Raw genomic sequence first — 22,573 nt, 5'->3', positions numbered from 1 at the left:
AATTTGAGTAATACTTAAAATATTAAAATATTGGTGACTTAACAGGCATCAACAAACACATTGTATGAAGAAATGTAATGGATGTTGAAGTATATTTTTGGAGAAAGTGATAAAGAATTATAAAAAGAGAATAGTACTGTTTAAAGATAAAAAGATTGCTATAGAAAAAACCCAACAAGTGTGTGTGGGGATAAGTACAAATTGGGGAAATGCATCATACATATCGATACATAAAAGAATATATATTGTAATTATAATAAGCATATTAAGGTTAGAAGTTGGAAGATAAAAACTATATATATGTAATTGTATTATTATTAGCACTGTGTAAAAAATGTATTGACCCAATCATTACACTGTCCACAAAATATGTTGGTTGTTAAAGGAAAACTGCAAATAAAACATATACACACAAAACAAATGCTGACTTAGAACGTGAGTTCTAAGCCTTCCTTAGGCATGAAAGTGACTTTGGGTCAGTCACTCTCTATTTCAGAACAAGCACTTTATAGGGTTGTTGTGTTGGGGAAAATAGCAGTATTCAGTATATTCATCAACTTGAGATATATATATAAACAGAGAAGAGAAAAATATACTAGTAGTGTGTGCAAATTCACCTATAGGTAGTCCTTGACTTACAATCATTTGTTTGGTGACAATCTGAAGTTATAACAGCACTGAAAAAAGTCACTTATGATTAGTTTTCACACTTACAACCATTGCAGCATCCTCACAGTCAAACTTCAGCCGTTAGCAACTGGCATGTCCCAGGGTCATGTGATCAACATTTGTGACTTCTGACAGTTGGCTTCTGACAAGCAAAGTCAATGGGGAAAGCCAGATTCACTTAACAATCGCATGATTCATTTAATAATTGCAGTGATTCACTTAAATTGTAGCAAAAAAGGTTGCAAAACTGGACACAATTCATTTAACAACTGACTTACTTAAAAATGGAAATTTGGAGCTCAATTGTGGTCAAAAATCAAGGAGTACCTATATTTGCTATTTTTAAATTTATATGCCATGCATTCCCAACAAACCAGTTGGCTCAAAGCACACAACTGCGCATGCCCAAGATGGTGTCCTGTTGCGTTTGAGGAGAACTTCGGGGAGATGATTGTCCTTCTTGGGGCTTGCAGGGGGTACCTTATCCCATCATTGGTTCCAGGTCCAGCTATGAGGGGATATTTCTATTCAACCCTTGTCATGGTCTGATCATTTCCTCATCAGCCTTGACTTCTATACTGCTACCCCTCGCCGCAGGGAGGCGGAACCAACTAGATGGTTCCGCCCAAGGCGCCTGATGGACCCTGAAAGGTTCCTGATGGAGCTTGGGACTTTTCCTGAATCCCTTGCTCACAACTCTACCAAAACCCTAGTGGAAGCCTGGGATAGGGCGACCACTGGGGCCTTGGATCGTATTGTGCCTTTGCGGCCTCTGACCCGGTGTCGATCCCGGGTGGCTCCCTGGTTTACCGAGGAGCTCCAGAAGATGAAACGCCGGAAAAGAAGCCTAGAGAGTGGTTGGAGGGCCAGCCGGTCCGAATCTGATCAAACACTAGTAAGAATTCATATTAAATCCTACTTAGTGGCGATAAAAGCAGCAAAACCGCAACATTTTCCCACTCTTATCGCATCCACAGATAACTGCCCAGCTGCCCTGTTTAGGGTGACCCGTTCCTTACTTAACCAAGGAACTGGGAAAGACCCCTTGCAGGGTAGGGCTGAAGAATTTGTTCAGTATCTGCAGGATAAAATCGCTCAGATCCGGACAGGCTTGGACTCTGACTGGGTAGATTCAGGCGAGTCGACGGGGATGAATCTTGTGGAGACAATCTGGGATGAGTTTGACCCTGTGACTCCCGAGGGCATGGACAGGATTATGGGGAGACTCAGTGCTGCCATTTGTGTGCTGGACCCGGGTCCCTCTTGGTTAGTTTTGGCTTCCCGGGAGGTGACACGAGGCTGGCTCCAGGCGATTACCAACACTTCATTGAGAGAGGGGTTCTTTCCCACCGCCTTGAAGGAGGCGGTGGTGAGGCCCCTCCTCAAGAAGCCGTCCCTGGACCCAGCTTCTTTAGCCAACTATCGTCCGGTCTCCAACCTTCGCTTTGTAGCAAAGGTTGTCAAGAGTGTGGTAGCACGTCAGCTTCCCCAGTACCTGGATGAAGCTGTCTACCTGGATCCGTATCAGTTGGGTTTCAGGCCCGGGTACAGCACAGAGATGGCATTGGTCGCGTTGGTCGATGATCTCCGGCGGGCCTGGGACAGGGCTGCTCCTCTGTCCTGGTCCTATTAGACCTCTCGGCAGCTTTCGATACCATCGACCATGGTATCCTACTGCGACGACTCGGGGGGTTGGGAGTGGGGGGCACCATTTTACGGTGGTTCTCCTCCTACCTGTCGGATCGGTCGCAGTTCATGTTGACTGGAGGGCAGGGATCGACCCTGAGGCACATCACTTGTGGGGTGCCCCAGGGGTCAGTTCTCTCACCCCTCCTGTTCAACATATATATGAAACCACTGGGCAAGATCATCCGTGGTTTTGGGGTATGGTATCATCAATATGCTGATGATACCCAACTTTTCATCTCTACCCCAAACCACGCAAACGATGCCCTCGACGTGATGTCCCAATGCCTGGAGGCTGTGCGGATCTGGATGGGGAGGAATAGGCTGAAGCTCAATCCCTCGAAGACTGAGTGGCTGTGGTTTCCGTCATCCCGATTTGTGCATCTTGTTCCATCTTTGATGATAGGGGGAGAAATTTTAGTCCCCTCAGAGAGGGTCCGCAATCTGGGAATCCTCCTGGACACGCAGCTTAGTTTCGAAGATCACCTGACGGCCGTGACCAGGGGGGCCTTTTACCAGGTTCACCTGGTATGTCAGTTGTGCCCCTTCCTGGATCGGGATGCTCTATGCACAGTCACTCATGCCCTCGTCCTTTCTCGCCTGGACTACTGCAATACTCTCTACATGGGGCTGCCCTTGAAGAGCACCCGGAGGCTTCAGCTGGTCTAGAATGCGGACGCGCGGGTTGTCATGGGGGTACCTAGGTGCTCCCATGTTACACCCCTTTTAGGCGGCCTGCACTGGTTGTTTTCCGGGTGCGATTCAAGGTACTAATTATGACCTTTAAAGCACTCCATGGCTTAGGCCCAGGGTACCTGCGAGACCACCTACTGCCACCAGTAGCCTCCCACCGTCCAGTGCGATCCCACAGAGTTGGCCTCCTCAGGGTGCCGTCGGCCAAACAGTATCAGCTAGAGACCCCCAGGGGGAGAGCCTTCTCTGTGGGAGCGCCTTCCCTCTGGAATGAGCTGCCCCCGGAGCTTCGCATAATCCCTGACCTCCGGTCCTTCCGACGCGCCCTAAAAAGTTGGCTTTTCCAGCAAGCCGGCCTGGCCTGTTAATTTTATCTAATTTTTTAAATGTTAGTGTTATATTAATTGGGTTTGTTTTTGGGATTGTTTCTAATTTCCTTTTAACTTTTGTAATATGTGTTTTTTAATGCTGTACACCGCCCTGAGTCCTTTGGGAGAAGGGCGGCATATAAATCCAATAAAACAATTTTTAAAAAGCAGTTAACAGAACAGGGTAACAATCAACACCAAAATAAAATAAAACACAAAAGTAAATAGAATAACACACACATTGGCACACTTGCAATCAATCCTTCCATTTCCCTATTTTTCTGACTCCATTTTACAGATCAGACCAGCTTCATTCACATCTATTATATCCTTCTGTTTTCATAGGATTGTAGAGACATAAACTCAATGGCGTGCTTGTAAATGTTTAAGAACCGATTATGCCAGCTTCATTGCCTGCCGTGCCATTACATTAGTTGCCAAACAGCTAATCAGGACACTAGGCATCATGGTTTTATCTCTGCTCTTAATTGACCCCTAAAATTCCAGAAAATTGAATAAATAGCTCTTGCAAGCTAATACAAGCATACTATCACGATCCTTTCTTAATAACATTAATTTTCAAATCCAGACTCCTCAGTAGTTCATCAAACAATCTTTTAAACATTTTCTGCAAACCATTTTGATTTTTCAGGCAAAAGCATAAGAATACACATACATTCAAGTTCCCAACAAACCAACCTGCAAACTCATCACAAGGATGTATGTAGTTGTACAATAACCATAAATACATTAAACAATCAAAGAAACACTGTGCATTATTGTCTTTCTCCCTGCTCAAAATTTAATAATTCATTAAGCAATCATTTTTTCTGCATACTCTTTTTACATCTATGTCATACAACTGACATACTAATGGTATATATTCTTCAAAACCTGCTGAAGAACAAAGTCTGGTAAGGGACACACACTATGGACTTTGCCATTCAAGAAGAATGTAAAAAAAATCTTTTCTTTTAGAAACTAGGATTGGCTGAAGTGTTTGATACATTATAAATAAAATACGTCCTTTTCTGGTGTTCCCAAGATTCACACGAACAAAGCAGGTATTTGAGCACAGTGCTGAGAAAAGCACTGTGAATGTATTTTTAGCAATGCCCATTCTGCCTTTTTTTCCTTTACAAATGTTTCTTTTACTTTTATTCAGAATACAATTCTCTTCCCTATTATTGTTGTTGCTGTTGTTGTTGTTGTTGTTGTTGTTATTGAATATCTATTTTTTCATGGCGAGATGATTTTCCTAATCCAATCAACTTTTACTTTGAAGAATCTTTGTTGTATAAACTATAAAATGAAATATAAATTCTATGTTTCCATTCTTGTAAAAAGAAATATTTTTTTATCTTGGAGCATTCTAAATTAATCATAAATTAAATGGTTTTGGACCCTAAGAAAGGCTGAGTACCAAAGAGTTGAGACCTTTGAACTATGGTCTTGGAGAAGACTCCTGTGAGTCTCTTGAACTGCAAGACGATCAAACTGGTCAGACCTAGAGGAGTTCAACCCTCTTTAGAAGGCCAGATCCTGAAGATGAAACTCAAATACTTTGGCCACCTAATGAGAAGGAAGGACTCACTGGAGAAGAGCAGTGAGAAAGATGGGAAAGATTAAGGGCGAAAGAAGAAGGGGATGACAGAGAATGAGGTGGCTGGATGGAGTCATCAGAGTAGTCAGCATGAGCATAAATAGACTACGGAGGGTGATAGAGGACAGGAAGGTCTGGAGGAATGTTGTCCAAGGGGTAACGATGGGTTGGACACAAGTTTTCAACTAATAACAACAAAATGTTTTTTCTGTAATTTAATTGGGGTCTAACATATTGAAGCATGAACTTAGAGCCACATTGGCTATCACTGATCTGCTTATCCACATTACTCAGTATAGTGACACTAGCCTCCCGAAATTTGGCTCTCCTTGATCAGAGTTGTGTCAAATACCCTACCAGGCACATTAACAAATTAATCATCCTGTGCCTGGAAGTGGAGTCATGGCAATTGGATTTGTTTCCTTGTTGATATGAGACATTTCGCTTTCCATCCAAGTAGCTTCTTCAGTCTGAGCAAATTGGTTAAGGCAATCAGATAGTCGTTGGAATGTACCAACTGCCAAAATTCTTAGAGGTATTCCCACACAAACTTCATGAACTCTTCCCCAAATAAACAACTCAAACCAACAAGAAGATTAGTTCAGTTACTGAAGAAGTGTGGGGAAAGATGAGACGTGACAACTGTGGAACGTCCAACACTATTTTATTGCGATTTAAACAACGGCAAGCAATACAGGAGAGAAGCCCCTTTCCTTAGCCTGACAGCTATTTATACGAGAGCTGTCAGGCCAAGGAACCAATCAGGAGCGCAAGTCAGCCCGCCTTCAGCCATGCCGCGCCTGATTGGCTAAGGCGCAGCATGGCTGTTGCTGGCTGACAACAGGGGGAATTCCCCGGTCGTAAGTCGGGGAGGAAAGAATACAATACTCCTTCCCCCCCAGCGAGTACGCATGCGAAGCAGTGGAGCATGCGTAGTCGCTAAGATAGGCTGGGCGGCGACGGACACGCCCAGAACGCCGCAGAACTGGGCAGACCGTCGGAGAAGGAGGTGGTGTCCGTGGGAGCTCCTCCCTGAAGGGAGTGGAGCTCCGGGCGCCATCTTGAAGGCCTACCCCAGCCGGAGGAGGAGGAGGCGGAGACTCTGGAACAGGTAGGCAGGGCCGGGGTGGCGCGGCCGCTGACGGGCTTGAGTCAGGGAACTTTGAATTGTTGCGAGGGACAGGCTGGCCTGATTGAGGGAAGGCCAAAGTCGGTTGCAACGGCGGAGCTGGTAGCCCAACGGGGGCTGAAACGATGTAGGGCTGTGGAAGGCGGAAGGCGCCTGGAACAGTCTCTGGCGAAACTTCTTGCGGCCTGGGCAACTGCCACGGCTGGGGAAACGGGTGCGGCGCCAACCCCAGGGCCTCGGGTGGAATTGGCGAGGCCGACTCTGCGGGGTTGTTGTGTGGATCCAAAGGTTCGCGGCGCCTTAATTGATCCACGTGGCGGCGCCAGTCTGCACCGTCGGCGGTCCGGACCCTGTAAGAGCAGGGGCCGGTTACAAAAGTGACGGTGGCAGGCACCCACTTAATATCCCCGGAGAAAGCCCTAGCCCACACTGGATCGCCCTCACGGAAGGAACGGGGAGGGGGCCCCAGGTTGCTCGGCTGTGCCTCAGAATAGGTTGGGTGCAACCTATCTAAGGTGGTCCGCAGGCGCCGGCCCATCAGCAGCTCAGCTGGGGTTTTGCCGGACAAGGGACACGGGGTGGAATGCTGAACCAGGAGGTAAGCAGCCACCCTCGTGGGCCAGTCGCCCTTGTCCATTCGGCCAAGGGCGTCTTTGGCCGAGCGGACAGCGCGTTCCGCCCGGCCATTGCTGGCCGGATGATAGGGAGCGACGAGGGCATGCCTGATGCCTTGGGTGGCCAGGAAACCCTGGAACACGGTGGACGCAAACTGAGGACCATTGTCCGACACAACGACGTCTGGCAAGCCGTGGGTGGCAAACAGGCGCGTCAGTGCTCGGACAGTGGCCTCGGCTGTGGTGGAGGTCATGATGATGAGCTCCACCCAGCGCGAGTAAGCGTCCACCACAACCAGGAAAACCTGACCTCGGAAAGGCCCGGCGAAGTCCAGGTGGAGGCGTGACCACGGGCCGCGGGGAATCTCACACTCCCGCGGCGGGGCCGCCGGAGGCGCTGGACGGGAGACCTGGCAGGTCGAGCACCTGGCAACCCAGGTAGCTATCTCGTCGTCCAGCCGGGGCCACCAGACATAGCTGCGCGCCAATGCCTTCATGCGCGCTATGCCAGGGTGGCCCTCATGGAGGCGAGATAGCACCTGGTCACGCAGTGTGGGTGGAATGATCACCCTGTCTCCCCACAGGAGGCACCCACTGTGAAGGGACAGCTCTAACTGCCTGGCCTTGTAGGGGCGGTGGCCGTCGGACACCGGCCCCTCAGGCCACCCCCGCAGAACCCAGGTCATCACCTGGGAGAGGGTGGGGTCGGCCAGAGACGCTGCCGCCACATCGCCCGCAGAGAGCGGCAAGGCGAGGTCTGCAATGGCCAAAACAGACATGCAAGGCACTGTCTGAGGGTTGGAGACGGGCAAGGGGCAGCGGCTGAGGGCATCAGCATGCCCTAGCTGCTTGCCAGGGCGGTAGACCAGGGCATACGAGTATGCCGCTAGGAACTCCACCCAACGTGTCATCCGGGGTGACAGAATGGGAGGGGTCGGACGGTCACCGGCCAGAAGCCCAAGGAGCGGCTTGTGGTCAGTGAAGAGCGTGAAATGCCGTCCGTAGAGGTATTCGTGGAACTTTTTAACCCCGGACACGGCAGCCAGAGCCTCCTTGTCGATCTGGCTGTAGTTCCTCTCCGCTGGAGAGAGTGTCCGGGAATAAAAAGCTATGGGGGCTTCTGAGCCGTTGGGAAGGACGTGGCTCAGGACAGCCCCCAAACCCACGGGGGAGGCGTCACACGCTAGAGTCAGGGGCATCCTGTCACTATATTGGACTAGGACTGCCTCTGACGTCAGCATGTCTTTGACAGCCGCGAACGCATGCGCTTCGCGGCTGCCCCAGCGCCAGGCTGCCGATCGGTCGAGCAACCGATGCAGCGGCTCGGCTAGTGACGCCTTGTGTGGCAAAAATGGCGCGTAGAAATTTAAAAGCCCCAAGAACGACTGCAGCTCCGCCTTAGTGGCGGGGGTGGGGGCGTTCTTGATGGCTGCGACTTTTGCAGGGGTGGGGTGGATTCCGTGGGCATCTATGGAGAAGCCGAGGAAATCCACTTTAGGCACAGCAAATGAACATTTGCTGCGCTTTAATTTGAGACCCGCGCCCCTAAAACGGTCGAGGACCTTCCCCAGTACTTCGAGGAGTCCTGAGCGGCTGGATGCAGCGATCAGGACATCGTCGAAATAGGGTACAACGCCAGGGAGCCCATGGAGCAAACGCTCCATGAGGCTCTGGAAGATCCCCGGGGCCACGGAAACGCCAAATTGGAGGCGGCGGCAACGGAAAGCCCCTCGGTGGGTGACGATAGTCTGCGCAGCCGCCGCTTCGTCATCCACCGGGAGCTGCTGGTAGGCCTGCGCCATATCCAGTTTCGCAAAAATACAGCCCTGCCCCAGGGAGTGGAGCAGGTGCTGTACGACAGGGACTGGATAGGGGTTTGCCTGAAGGGCCAAATTGATGGTTGACTTAAAATCGGCGCAGAGGCGTATGGAACCGTCGGCCTTCACAGGGACCACTATTGGGGTCTCCCAACGCGAGTAGTCAACAGGCTCCAGTACGCCCTGCGCCAACAAGCGGTCAATCTCCTCATCAACTTTGGCCCTTAAGGCAAAAGGCACCCTGCGGGCCTTCAGCCTAATGGGAGCAACCTGGGGATCTAAGTTAAGAGAGATGGGGGTGCCCTTGTATAGTCCCAGCTGGCCGTCAAAGACGTCCGCGTAGGCGGAGATGACAGCAGCTACGTCAGGGGGTGTGTCTGAGATGGAGTGCACCCCCTGCACGGAGAGACCAAGGGCGGGGAACCAATCTAGCCCCAATAGAGCGGGGAGGGGCTTTTCAACCACTAGGATTGGCAGGCACCCCGAAAACCCCCCGTATTCAACCCTGACTGTATGGCAGCCCAGGGTTGGGATAAGTGACCCCTGATAGTCCCTTAAGGCCACGGGGCTAGCAGACAGCTGGCGTTTTAGGACGCCGGGGCACAGTTTCTGAAAGTCCGCCCAGGCGATTAAGGAGCGGGACGAGCCGGAGTCCACCTCCATTACACAAGGCGTGCCCTCAATGAGGACTGCCGCCTTGATTCTGTCCGCACCTGCGGAGGCCTGGTAGATCGCCTCTGCAGGGGCGGCTGCTGCAGGGCCTGGCTCCACGGTGTAACAGCTGGCCTTCGAGCGCGGCTGGCGGCGGGGCTGCTGCTGCGGTCCGGCTGTCATCTGCTGGCCTGTGGCTCCCTGGGATGGTGGTGGTGGTAACACAGCACGGCAAACTTGGGCCAGGTGCCCTTTTTTCGAGCACCGGCGGCAGATGGATGCCCGGAATGGGCAGGCTGACCGGTCGTGGCTGCCACCGCAGCCAAGGCAGGCTGTCACAGTCTGGCGCGGAGGTCGCGGATTGCGGCGCCTTTGCAGTTCTGCCAGGCGAGCCACGAGTTCTTCCTCTTCCTCAGCCGGGCTCGGAATGGGCACCAGCTGATCGATGAGGCAGGTTTGCGCTGGGGAAGATTGGAACGGGTGGCGGTCCATCTCAGCAACAGATTGCTCCGACAACTCCGCCGCCCGTGCATCAGCGACCGCCTCTGACAGGGTGATTTCTGGTCGGGCCAGGAGACGCCTCCTCAGCCGTCGGTCCCTGATGCCGCTGACGAATTGTTCAACCAGATTGTCCTCCAAGTCAGGGAACTCGCAGGGAATGGCTGTGGTCCGCAAGGACTGGAGGAACTGGCTGACGTCTTCGTGCGGCTTCTGGACGCACTGACGGAAAGCGTATCGCCTGGTGATCTTCGATGGGGTCGGGGCGTAATGTCCCTTCAGCTTGGCCATCAGCGTGTCCCAGTCTAGGTCGTGGACTGGCACAGGGGCTGCCAACGCCCGGGCGGCGTTGAACATAGGGGTTCCGCAGCTACTGAGGAAGAAGCTGCACTTCTCCTCCATCGGAATACCCCGCTTCCCGTTGGCTCGCAGGAAGCATTCAAAACGCTCCAAAAACCCCGTCCATCCCTCTCCGTCGGTGCCGAAGGGAGCGAACGGGGGAAGCGAAGACATAGCGGCTTGGAGTTGTGCGGCTCGGTGAGCTAAACTCAAGCGGCTGAGTAACAGAGGTCGGGTTCCGTCAGGGTCGTCGCCTCAGCAGAATCCCACCTTCGTCGCCAGTGAAGAAGTGTGGGGAAAGATGAGACGTGACAACTGTGGAACGTCCAACACTATTTTATTGCGATTTAAACAACGGCAAGCAATACAGGAGAGAAGCCCCTTTCCTTAGCCTGACAGCTATTTATACGAGAGCTGTCAGGCCAAGGAACCAATCAGGAGCGCAAGTCAGCCCGCCTTCAGCCATGCCGCGCCTGATTGGCTAAGGCGCAGCATGGCTGTTGCTGGCTGACAACAGGGGGAATTCCCCGGTCGTAAGTCGGGGAGGAAAGAATACAATAGTTACCATGTCTCAAATTTCAGACAATTGTGTATGTAGATGAATGAGAATTTTTATCAACATATTGCCACACATTTTGAGGAAGACACCCAGAGGTTCATGTGGGAATATACCTAAGAATTTTAGGAGTTGGTACATTCCAACAGCTCTCTGCCTATTCAGATTCCCCTAGCATTTTATTCAGAGTGAAGAAGTTGCCTGGAAAGGCAGCGAAATGTCTCAAACCATTGGGGAAATAAACCCAGCTTCCATGACTCAAGTTCCAGACAACTATACCTGGATGACTGAGAATCTTTGTCAATATCTGTTTATTCCTTTTCCTTTTATTTTTGCTACTTCCATCTTTATATAGAGCAGGAATGCCAAACTCAAGGCCCGGAGGCTGGATCCTGCCTGCAGGGTGCTTAGATCTGGCCCACGGGGCCACCCTGGAAACAGTGAAGAACCGGCCTCAAACAAGCTCTGTTTTCACTGGCAGAGAGTTACAGGAGACCATCACAGCCAAAAATGAGGCCGTGGACAGCCCTCTCAAGCTTCATTTTCACTGGCAGAGGCTCAGGGCACCACAAGCACCCCCAATGTAAGTGACATCGAGCTGGCCATGCCCACCCTGGCCCCACAAGGTCCAACACAACCCTGATGAAGCCCGCAATCTAATTGAGTTTGACACCCCTGATATAGAGGAACAATAATTGCATTCATCATCATATGAAGATGCAGCCTTCACTTAGACATTAAGCAAGTTGCATAGTATTGACACTCCCTGAGCAAATCAGATCTATTTTTTAATATACTGCCACTATCCCTACTTTGCATCTTATCATTTTCAATATTCTAACAGCATTTATGACTTATTTTTCATCAAGATTTTCTTAGACATTAATATTTATAGCATTTATTTGAGCCCCATTTTTATATGTAATGCTATCATTCCATTACAATCTGTACAAGAACTGGAAGTCACTCCAGAAATAGATAGATAGATAGATAGATAGATAGATAGATAGATAGATAGATAGATAGATAGATAGATAGATAGATAGATAGATGATAGATAGATGATAGATAGATAGATAGATAGATAGATAGATAGATAGATAGATAGATAGATAGATAGACGGACAGACAGACAGATGATAGATAGATGATAGATAGATAATGATAGATGATAGATGATAGATGATAGATAGATAGATAGATAGATAGATAGATAGATAGACAGACAGATAGATCACTCCTTCCAGCATTCACTCACATTCCCTCCCTAAATTGTATCATTGCTTTTATTTTGAATTCCATTCACTCTGCTGGAGGCTCCTTGTTTGGTTATTTCCACACAATTTCAAAGTATTTTTTAATTATTATTTCCATTAAAATTGCTTTGTATTTTCAGTTTCTTTTATTCTTAATCCTTCCTTCCTTCCTTTCTGACTTACATTTTTTTGGCTATATGTATTTATACATTTTTTCCATATTTTTTTCAACATTTTTTCTTACATAAATTTCTTCTTCATCATCAGCCCCTCTCCCATTATTATTTTGTCTAGCATCCTTTTTTTAAAATTTCCTCTTAACTCCACTCATTTTGGAGGCACCCTGCTATGTTATTCTTTTCATTCTGTTCCAAAAAGCTTTTACATTCCTTTTTCTTATATCTACTTTCCATTCATTCTCAAGGGAAATCAATTTATCTTCTAGTACTTTTTCATACAGGATTCCTTAATTTCTCTTACTGTAGTCATTACTTTTCTTCAGTTTTATTTTTTCCTTTTCTTCCATTTCCATTAAGATACACTCTTGACACTCAGAAGAACTATTTCATACCAAGAACCTCCCATCCCTCTCAGATTCTACATTCTTATTTTAGTCTTTTATCAGACAATCAAGTCAATCATGATTTTAGCTTAATATTAATTTCTTTGCCATGCATACTTATGAATAAACATATTCTTAAAACACGTATTCAAAACAAAATACATTTCAAAAATAGATACTCACTAAGCAATCACTATTAGTATTCATTTTTTATTTTCCAAATGACTTATTTTTATATATTCTTTTTCTCTACCATATATTTATGGTTTTTAATACCATATCCCAATCACCTATATTATGTTCATAATTTTTCCAAAAACTCATAATTAGTTTTTCTATTATTACCATTCACTAGAGCGTAGCACACAACTATCACCAACTAATGAATTCCTATTTTCATAACTATCCATAATAATCAAGACAATATCAATTCATATTTACTGACATACATATCATTGCCTTTTATACATAATTAACCTACACCTTCATCTCACTGCATCTACTTAATTTTACAACATTACATTATTTATTCGTATTTATTGCATTTTTCTCCTTTCTCTTTCACAGACATACAACATATCTATTTTTCATTAGTTATGTTGTTTGGATTCCTTTTTTGATATTTTGTATTTATACACTGCATACATGTAATATACTGCATATAATGATGTAAGTTTATTGTTTTTGTTTTATCCACCAACCAAAGCTATGCTGTTTGAATGGGGCAGCCTTATAAATTTAAAAATTAAATAAGAATCCATGCTTTTAAGCAGGAATGTCTCTTCCTCAATCATATCATATTCCATCTTCAAATAAATTCTGCCTAATATGATATTCCATCATATTCCATATGGATTTCTGCTGGTCATCAAGGGTTTGGTTGATGAAGACTTTCATATAGTGCTGTTTATTAATACAAAGTGAATACTAAGTTACCAGATGTAGTTGTAGTGATGCTACAAGCAGCATTTCATAACAATGTTAAAGACAATACTTGTTATTCTGATGCATTTTGGGCAGTATCCTAGAAATGCAAATAAAGTTTGGTTCTATTCCAAGAATGCTCACATAATTTTAAGCAATTAGGACCTTTAATATACAGTCTAATTTGCAAACCGATGTACTACTGCCCAAATCCCACCAAGTAGAAGGAAAATAGAATATACTGGCAGATACATTAGATGTATACCCTACCTTTGAATTAAACTTTTTGCATCTTTAGTTCTCATGGGTAAATCTATAAGGTTGAACGCTTTCTTGAACCAACTGCTAGTGACTTGACGAATAATCCTCACATGTGTTTTTCCTCTTTTACATCATTTTTAATCTGACAAGCTATCTCAAGACAATAGAATCACTGAAGGGGTTGTACTTTGGTTTGTTTTTTGACTGTTATATCACAGGACAAATTCCATATTGGTGTAGAAATTTAGGAAAAGGAGACATTAAGGGAAAGATTTCTACTGCACATACTTGATATCAGCAAATGCTGTCATCTGGAGCTTCAAAAGACCAGCAACTTCCTTTATTAAGTCCAAACCTTTTTCTTCACTCAGAGGGCTGTTGAAAAGAAGCAAGAAAATAGCATTACAAAAATGGATCTCATCAATACACGAGAGGCTAAAAATCCCCAAAGACGTATCACCTTAGCCTGTTAGGTAGGTTGAAAGGCAATGCTTACAGTATTCCTGTCACATAGTGATTGCGATATCAAGGGAAATGGGATCAGGTGCTTTCCCAGGCATGATGAATCACCTGAATTTTCCAGCAATAAGACAAACAATAAGGTGTAAATGGAATTGTTAGGAAGTGTAATGGGTCCAATGATGCAGGGACCAGTTCATCTTGGTCCTCAATAAAAAATGTAATGCAGTTTTAAAAAAAAGAGAAGGAGGGAAAACGATGTAAGAGAAAAATGGCAAGATGAAGCTAGTGACAAACAAAGGAAGTAAATTGCAAGCCTCTATCAAATGAGAAAGAAAAATCTACCTCCCCATTCATTAGTTGCTAAATGAATTCTTGCCCAGCAAATGACAAAAATGTTATAAATTCAAGAATTAAAAAAAGAGAGAAGTAGTACACCATCCTGCAAGCAATAATTGAAGAAGAGACATGCATCTGGTGCTTTGCAAAGATCTTGTGTTCACTTTTATTTTTAACAGGACAATGGGATAGCAATACGTTGTCTCCAACAGTTTAAATCAACTAGGATTGCAGTACATTTGTATAATTCCAGCAATTAAGAAAACAGGGTATTCAAAACACATACCTGTATGAAATAATATAGCCTTTTCCACCCATCATACATAATTCACTATAGAAATGCTCATGTTATATTACAAAATGATGTTTGCAAAAAGAGTAGTTTAAACGGGGGGCGGGGCGTGGAAAGAGAAATTAAGCTCAAAGAAAAATAGTTCAATTCCTACCCCACTCTCCAGTTTTGTGCCTTAGAAATGTGTTAACCATGTATTTGGATAAGAATGCAAGGTAAGCAAATAGCAATATTATTACTGTCTGCCATCCAAAGTCACAATAGTAAGAGTTGATGCACTAAATAAATATGTATGTATATATATATGTATGTACGTATGTGTATGTATGTATGTATATATGTATGTGTGTGTGTATATATATAAATCCTGAAGTGAAACGATTGAGAACATTAAAAAGAAGATACTGGAAACACAATTGAACTCCTTTTTATTAAGAAAACTAATTAGGAGACAACTTAGGAAACCACAAAGGGCTTTCAACTGAGTTAAGAGTTAAAATGTGCATGTATAGGAAAAAATAGAGAGATTATGGTCATCAAGGAACTGTCTGCAGTGAGGTGCTATCTCATCACCATCTTGTCCACATCTCCTTTAAGGAGATGTAAATAGCTAGTATTTGCAGGGGAAAAAATCAAGCTCTATTGCAGAAGAAAGCTGGTTTCATAAGAAAAGTAACAACAACAGCAACACAACAGATAAAGGTGCTTTTTTTCATTTTTGTTCAAAATAAAAGAAAAATTATAAAGAGGTGACAGGGGCAAAATAGAGTTTCTCCCCCTGTCAGAGTGCACGCAATGTAATTATGTGAGACAGCCCAGGAGCAATAACATCAAACAGGGGTTTGTAATAATAGATAGTGGTTTATGACTACAGAATATATACATACACATACTAGGCAAAGGTCAAACAGTCAATCAGCAATTTACAGTGCAGAAGCACACATGGAGAGAGAGAGAGAGATAGGCCCCAAACAGGGCCTTTCTCATAATACAGACTCTTAATGTGGTAACAGTCATTCTATTATCTTGTGTTAATTGTTAGGACAAGATAAGTCGCAACCAAGATTCTTGCAGAATCTTGCAGACGTAATTTGAAGCTCCTTTCAGAAACGTACAAACCCTTTGAGGCAAGGCAGTTCAAGAAACTGATATTCCAGGAAAGGTACTTTATGGGTTGTTGGTTTGAGCTCCAAGCTTGGTAATTTGGTTGCAAACATTTCATCACCATTCTAGGAGACATCGTCAGTGTGTTTTGAATTGTACTAGATAAAGCTACTTTATCATTGTAGAATGAATATTAATCTTGTAGAATATTGATAAAACCTTGAAAGCCTGTCAAATCCTCACACTTTCTTTCCAGGGGAACTACTTTCTTCTCCCACTCCTACTTCCTTCTCAAGGCCAGAATTAAATTCTTTGACAAAAAAATACAGGAGCACAGCTGGAGAAAGCAAATATAACACCTGACTGACTGAAAAGGGTAGAACTGGGTAGATGTGACTGCTTATCTTGATTTTGATACTAAACAAAAGTCTGGAACAGATTACTAAGTAATCAATTTGTGAACATTTAGAAAATAATACATTGCTCTGAATATTCCAGCATGGATTTAATAAGTATGAGTTATCTTCTTGTTTGACAGAGTGACCCTATTAGGTGACCATAGAAGTACAGTGGACATAATATATTTTGATCACATGAGGGGTTATTATTTTTTTAATCGGGGTTTTATCTAAAGAGTCACTGACAAGGAGTTGAGTGATCATATAAATTTTCTTAAATAAATAAGACATTTAACTAACAAAATAGGGCAAGTCCAGAGGAAAGCAACCAAGATGGTAAGGAAGGAAAAAGCCTATAAGAATTGGTTGAAAATAATTGGTGCATTTAATCTGGAGAACAGTACAAGGAGGCATCACAAATTATTCAAGTATCGGAAGGACTATAGAAGTTGGGATACAGTTGTTCAGCTTTACTCCAGAAGACAAAACAAGAAAGAGTAGATTTACATTATAAGGAAGCAAATTTTAGACATATACATATGTCAAAATCAAGAAAAATCAAGAAATCCAGACAGTTCAAATGGGTATAAAGATTTATTGCAAGCTTAATCTCTCTATAAGAATCTGAACTATAATGGACAAGGGAACTTAGCGGGAGAAGTGTAGAAGGAATTGAAGATGGGCTTGACTTAGATCTCTTGTCTGCACATAGGGACTCATGACATTTGAGCCCTTCTTCAGGCTCAACCTGGTAATCTCCAACAACGTAGTGAATAGATTGCTTTGGGAAATTAAGGATTTCCTTTAATGTATTTTAGCAGGGGCTCAATAGGTACCTGTCAGGAATGCAGAAATAATGTTGATTCCTGCTCTGTGTTGATTCCAAATGATTTGCAATGATTTTATTCCAAATTCATACCCATACATTCTAGGATTCTATATCAGATGGAGATTATGAGAGATGTCCAAAATATTTGAAGCATGCTGGTTCAGAAGACTAGTATTGATTTTAAGAAGATTCATGAATCTTAAATGGTGATCAGAAAGTTAAAACTTCATGCATTATTACCATCTGCTTAAGGAATCAGACACAAGAGCTATATACCTCAACATACCGGTATGTTAAAGAGTATTACAGAATTTTATCAGGTGTTGACATAAAAATAGAATTATTATCAAAATTTATTGAAATAAATGGTATTCAAATCAAATCAATAAATGGTATTTAAATCAAATCAATAAATAGTATTCAAATCAAATCAATCAGCATCTTGTTTTTAGTTATTGCAATGCCAATATTGACCCATTTATTATTAGGAGCAAGATGAATGCTATCTAAATAGTGAAGCATACAAACATACAAGCGTACAATTTATATGCTAGACAGAGAACTGTTGCTCTTAATATGTAGTTTAAAGCTTTAATATATATAGTCCCTGAGGGAATATCTATTTAGTCTTTGCTTGGATTATAGCTAGGACAAAAAATTCTTGATTTTTTTCAAATAATACGTTTTTTTTATCAAAGAACTTAAGACAGCTTTATACAAAGATATGATTCTCTGCAGGCTAGATTTATTTGCCATGTCAATTATTTTGCCATGTTTTTAAAAAATTAAAAGGAATTTTAGTATTTTCACAAGGGAAAAAATACAAAATGCTTCTTATTCATATAAAAACTCAGGCTTTAACTGAGTTGAAAGAACTGTGGTACTTCTCAAAATACTGTGAAAGCAAGATATTGTCATGACACCACAGCCTTGTGTTAATTAGATCTTTCACTCCTGAGGACAGTGGTTCAAATCTGTGGGGATGACAGGTGTCAGAGATCAGAGTAGGTTTTTTTTTAAATGCACATTCACACATAACAAAGCACTGTGGTGTTATATTTATCCAGAGGTGCAGGGAAAGCTGTACAATATGTTGTTGGCATTAACTTGGTATTATTTGCATGCATAAAACTATATTTCTGCAGGCTACAAAATCAAAATGGAGTGCTAAAATGAGATGTAAAAGAAGAGTGGTAAGGGGATTTGAAGCCTTTGGTGCTCACTTCCAACAAGATTGAAAACCCATTCCGGAAGACAAAAAGGAATTATGACAATGTTGACATTTCCTCAGCTTTAATTATTCTTATGGACAAAAGTTCAGTACAAATGAATGACATGCAAGTGCACATTCACTCAGCAAAACACAATTCTTGGCTTTGCAGAAGTCGTAAATGAAGATGATAGCTATTTGACCCTTATTTTTGATGACCAAACTCTCAGAAAAAAATGTTGATTTATAGAACACATACAGAAATAATGCCCCCCCACACACACACAAATATCCCCTTTATTTTATTTACTTATTTGATTTATTTGCCACCATCTCACCTCAAGGCAACTCTTTGATAGAACTTCTGCCTAATTTGCAAGTTTTACGCTTCATTTATATTTGTCACTGTTATTCTGCCTAATTTCTGTGCTTGTCTAGTTTTTAGAGTGAAGCTTATCAATGCATGATGCCACAAGGGATTTTGTTTATCAATCAACTTGTCACAGTGCCTGAGGCTGAGTAGGGCTGAGAAGGAAGGATGGCCCAAGGTCATCCAGCTGTCTTCGGTGCCTAAGGGAAGAGTAGAACCAAATCTGATCAGTGCCCTTTCCAAATTAAGCCACAGTTGCCACCCCTGTTTATCTGACATGGTCCAGAAACAAGCAAAAGATCGTGCATGCTGTTATTTGGAATGGAATAACCAAATCATTTCTGTGGCAGTTTATGTGTGACTCAGAAATGAATTATTTTTATCCTGGCAGGAAACAGGAAAGCAATGGATCTTCACTGATTCCACGAACAGAAATCACACTTTCCTCTCTACGCAAAGAAATTGGGAGAATTCTTCTGTGCTGCACTTAAATTATACCAGCCATCACCCTGGAAAAAGCCAAAGAAATATTTCTACCTATCACCATTTATTTTTTAAAAACATGAAATAAAAGAATGGGGAAGGAGCAGGCAATCAATTAAACGCTTTGTGGAAAATACAAGCCTCTAAATTCAACATTATAATCAGCAAAAGAGGAGGCTGAGTAGAACTCTTTGTGGTATAGTAGTCAGACATGGTGTATTTATGTTGGTGGAAGAGGGCAAAGGCCCATTTAACTACTTTAGCGTCAAAAAAGATATAGCACAACATGTATCAAGGCGTTGAAACTGAAATGTATTCTGAGTTTATTTGCCTCATGAAACATTAGTTATAAGCTTCTGTTTATATCCTTCCAAAAAGAAGTTTTTGCTACCTTCTCAAATCAATCACATGTATTGTGCATTTCCTTTTCTTCCTTCAAGCAGTTCAGAGCAGCATCTTTTATTCTGCATTTATTTGAAGCATTTTAATGTGCTCTTCTCTACACTTAGGCACCTCCAATAAAAAATGGGCATAGGTTCCCGTTTTATCTTCACATCAACATTACGACTAAGTAAGCCTGACGACTGGAGCCTAACCCTGGAGCAAACTAAGAGGGAAGTGAGGATTTGAACCTTGTTTTAATCCCGTGTTCACTGTACACAGCAGGATCTCATTACAAACACTGACTGGTTTTTCACATGAATAATTGTCATGGCAGCAAAGCTGATACTAAATATTATTTTTGGTTTTACTGGGAGGTGGTGGTATGAAGTGAAATGCATGTGTTGATTTTGTGATGCAAAAGAAATATTGTGCTCACTACAAAACCAGGTCTACCTGCAAGTGTCTGGAAGTCTGATGAGACTTTCCATGGTTGTCCCTCTTTGCATCAACCAAACCTCCCAACCTCTTCCAGAAATAATATAATGGATCTGAAGAGAAGCACAGATCCCAGGTCCCTTATAATACCATTAGCAGTAGGAAAGGTCATTTACCCATTAGCATGACCATCTGTGGTCATCTAAGAAGACAAGGGATACAGTCCATAATTCTCCAACCTATTGTAGTATCACTGCATGTCAGGGAACATATGCACACAATTGTTTAGAGACGATTGCATAGCTGTTTCATGTATACTCAGCAAATGTTTGTTCAGGCTGTTGTTATTAGTTGCGAAGTCATGTTCGACCCATCGTGACCCCATGGACAATGTTCCTCCAGGCAGTGCCTTTTGGTACTGTCCATGGGGTTTTCATGGCAAAGATGCTGGAGTGGATTGCTATTTCCTTCTCCAGTGGATCATGTTTTGTCAAAGCTCTCTCTGCTATGTCCATCTTGGGTAGCTCTACATGGCATGGCTCATAGCTTCATTGAGCTACACAAGCCCCTTCGCCACAACAAGACAGTAATCCATGAAGGGGTTCAGGCTAGAGGGTGCTCAAATAGCAAAGCACAGAACAGGAAGTCAGATCAACCAATCAGCATGCAGGACACACACCTCCACACAACACACAGTTGGGATTTGGGATCTGTGCACATAGGCCCATCTGCAGCCATCTGCAAATTATATTTACCCATCAACCACTTCATAACACAAGTATGCGGTGATGCCTACATGCAGTTGTGGATAACTCTAAATCAAGCTTTAGTTGGAGCATTTGCCAGGGGCAAGCTAAGTATCCATCACAAATAGCCAATAAACAAATAGCACACAACAATACTATTGGGCAATGAAGTGCAAAGAACCCTACAAAATACGCTTTAGTCATGTCTAAAACAGTCTTACCTGGTTTTATAAAATAATCTTAAATGACTACTTTCTTAAAGTACAATTTTCTTTTTGCCCAGGGGTCATTATTGTGTAATTCAGTGTTCCTTTAGAAGAACAATACTCTTTGCACTACTCCATTATCTTATAATACATGCTCTCTATCACCAACAGTCAAGGCTTATTTCCAATAAAAATAGTGAAGGCTGGGAAGTAGTGTATACTAAGCTAACAGTGCCACATAGCTTCAGTTGCCTTTCTTTTTCATTTATTTAATCTACTCTAGTTAAAACAATAAAAATAAAAAGGGCAAAGTGCTACATATTTTTTTCAATTTATGTCAGAAGGAAAAGATGGACAAAAGTAAATTCTTATACTTTGTGGCACAATTAAAAATATCTCTAATGGAGTTTCAGTATTAAATATTCTAAAGGAAAAGGTTTGCAAATTCTGCTTGTTAATTCCACTTCATCTGTAATAGCTTGTTTATGACACACATACTCAGGTCAGAGATGGTACATCATTTAAATAACATTTCATATAAAATAACTCCAAATCAATTCTTCTTCTTTCTGGCTGTGTCATTGGCCAAAAATAAGTCATTATTGGTATACGTTTCTGATAGTAGCAAACATACCAGCAGATCAGTGGTGGGTTTCAAAAATTTTTAGAACCTATTCTGTAGGTGTGGCCTGTTTTGTGGGAGTGGCTCAGCGGTCATGTGACAGGGTGAACGTGGCTTGGCAGTTGTGTGACCGGGTGGGCGTGGCCAAGTTGCAAAATGTGGTGAAACTTACTTAACAACGCTCTTGCTTAGCAACCAAAATTTTGGGCTAATTGTGATCATAAGTTCTCTTTCTTTTTCTTCCTTCCTTCCTTCCTTCCTTCCTTCCTTCCTTCCTTCCTTCCTTCCTTCCTTCCTTCTTTCTTTCTTTCTTTCTTTCTTTCTTATGTGTCTCTCTCCCTCTTTCTTTCTTTCTTTCTTTCCTTTCTTTCTTTTTCTTCCTTTCTTCTGCCTCTCTCACCTTCTTTCTTTCTTCCCATCCTTTCTCTTCCTCTCTTTCTTTCTGCCCAATAGAACTCCAAATGCCCAGTTAAGAATTGAGACAGGCATGCCTCAAATTCAGGTAAGAGCCTGGAAGATGATGATCATTCGTTGGCTTAAAATGCAGTTCTTTCCAGAGGGACTGTCAGCCTCTGTTTCACTATTTGCTTTCGGCTGCCATTGAAACGGGGGGAGGGGGGGCTGGTATTTGGGAGGGGAAGTTTAAGTACAGGAGAGATTGTAAAAAGGGAGTTTTGGTCTCACTGTCTACTCCGCATGCTGGAGATCAGCGCTTGGTGTCGGTCAAGGCCAACCGTCCTGCATACCAACCTGATGATGCTCCTTGAAGATGGAACTCACATGACACCTAAGGGATTTGCAGATTGGACACTAGGATGAGGGTTACCAGGGGGAGGGGGTTGGGTCACATATTGATATGTATGATTTCACGTGCTTTTGCCTCTTGCTTTGCTTAGCTGCTATTTTTTCATTAGCAGTAAAAGTACTCTTAATTCTGCAAAATGGAGTTAGGTGGTTTCTTTTTTGGTTGCTGAGGAAGGCCGGCAGGACACTCCACTAGTGTTGACTGACAATTTCCTCTCCCACTGGAAACAGGCAATTGATCACAAGCTGGGCTCCTATGAGCTCTC

General features: G+C 43.4%; 1 protein-coding gene across 1 annotated transcript in view; it reads right to left on the bottom strand.

Annotated features, from left to right (window-relative positions):
* The window catches only part of PTPRN2 (protein tyrosine phosphatase receptor type N2), a gene marked incomplete at its 5' end in the record, with an annotated part of 788,338 nt that overhangs the window by 464,495 nt on the left and 301,270 nt on the right, over positions 1-22,573 (bottom strand). Inside the window, one exon of the mRNA XM_081933438.1 lies at positions 13,915-14,001. Coding sequence (XP_081789564.1) covers positions 13,915-14,001 — 87 coding nt within the window. The remainder of the gene's footprint in view (positions 1-13,914; positions 14,002-22,573) is intronic.

The sequence above is a fragment of the Natrix helvetica genome (assembly GCF_964273705.1).
Source record: "Natrix helvetica genome assembly, chromosome: Z".
NCBI lineage: Eukaryota > Metazoa > Chordata > Lepidosauria > Squamata > Natricidae > Natrix > Natrix helvetica.
The sequence above is the reverse complement of the archived record's forward strand: the minus strand, read 5'-3'. Positions and strand labels throughout refer to the sequence as shown.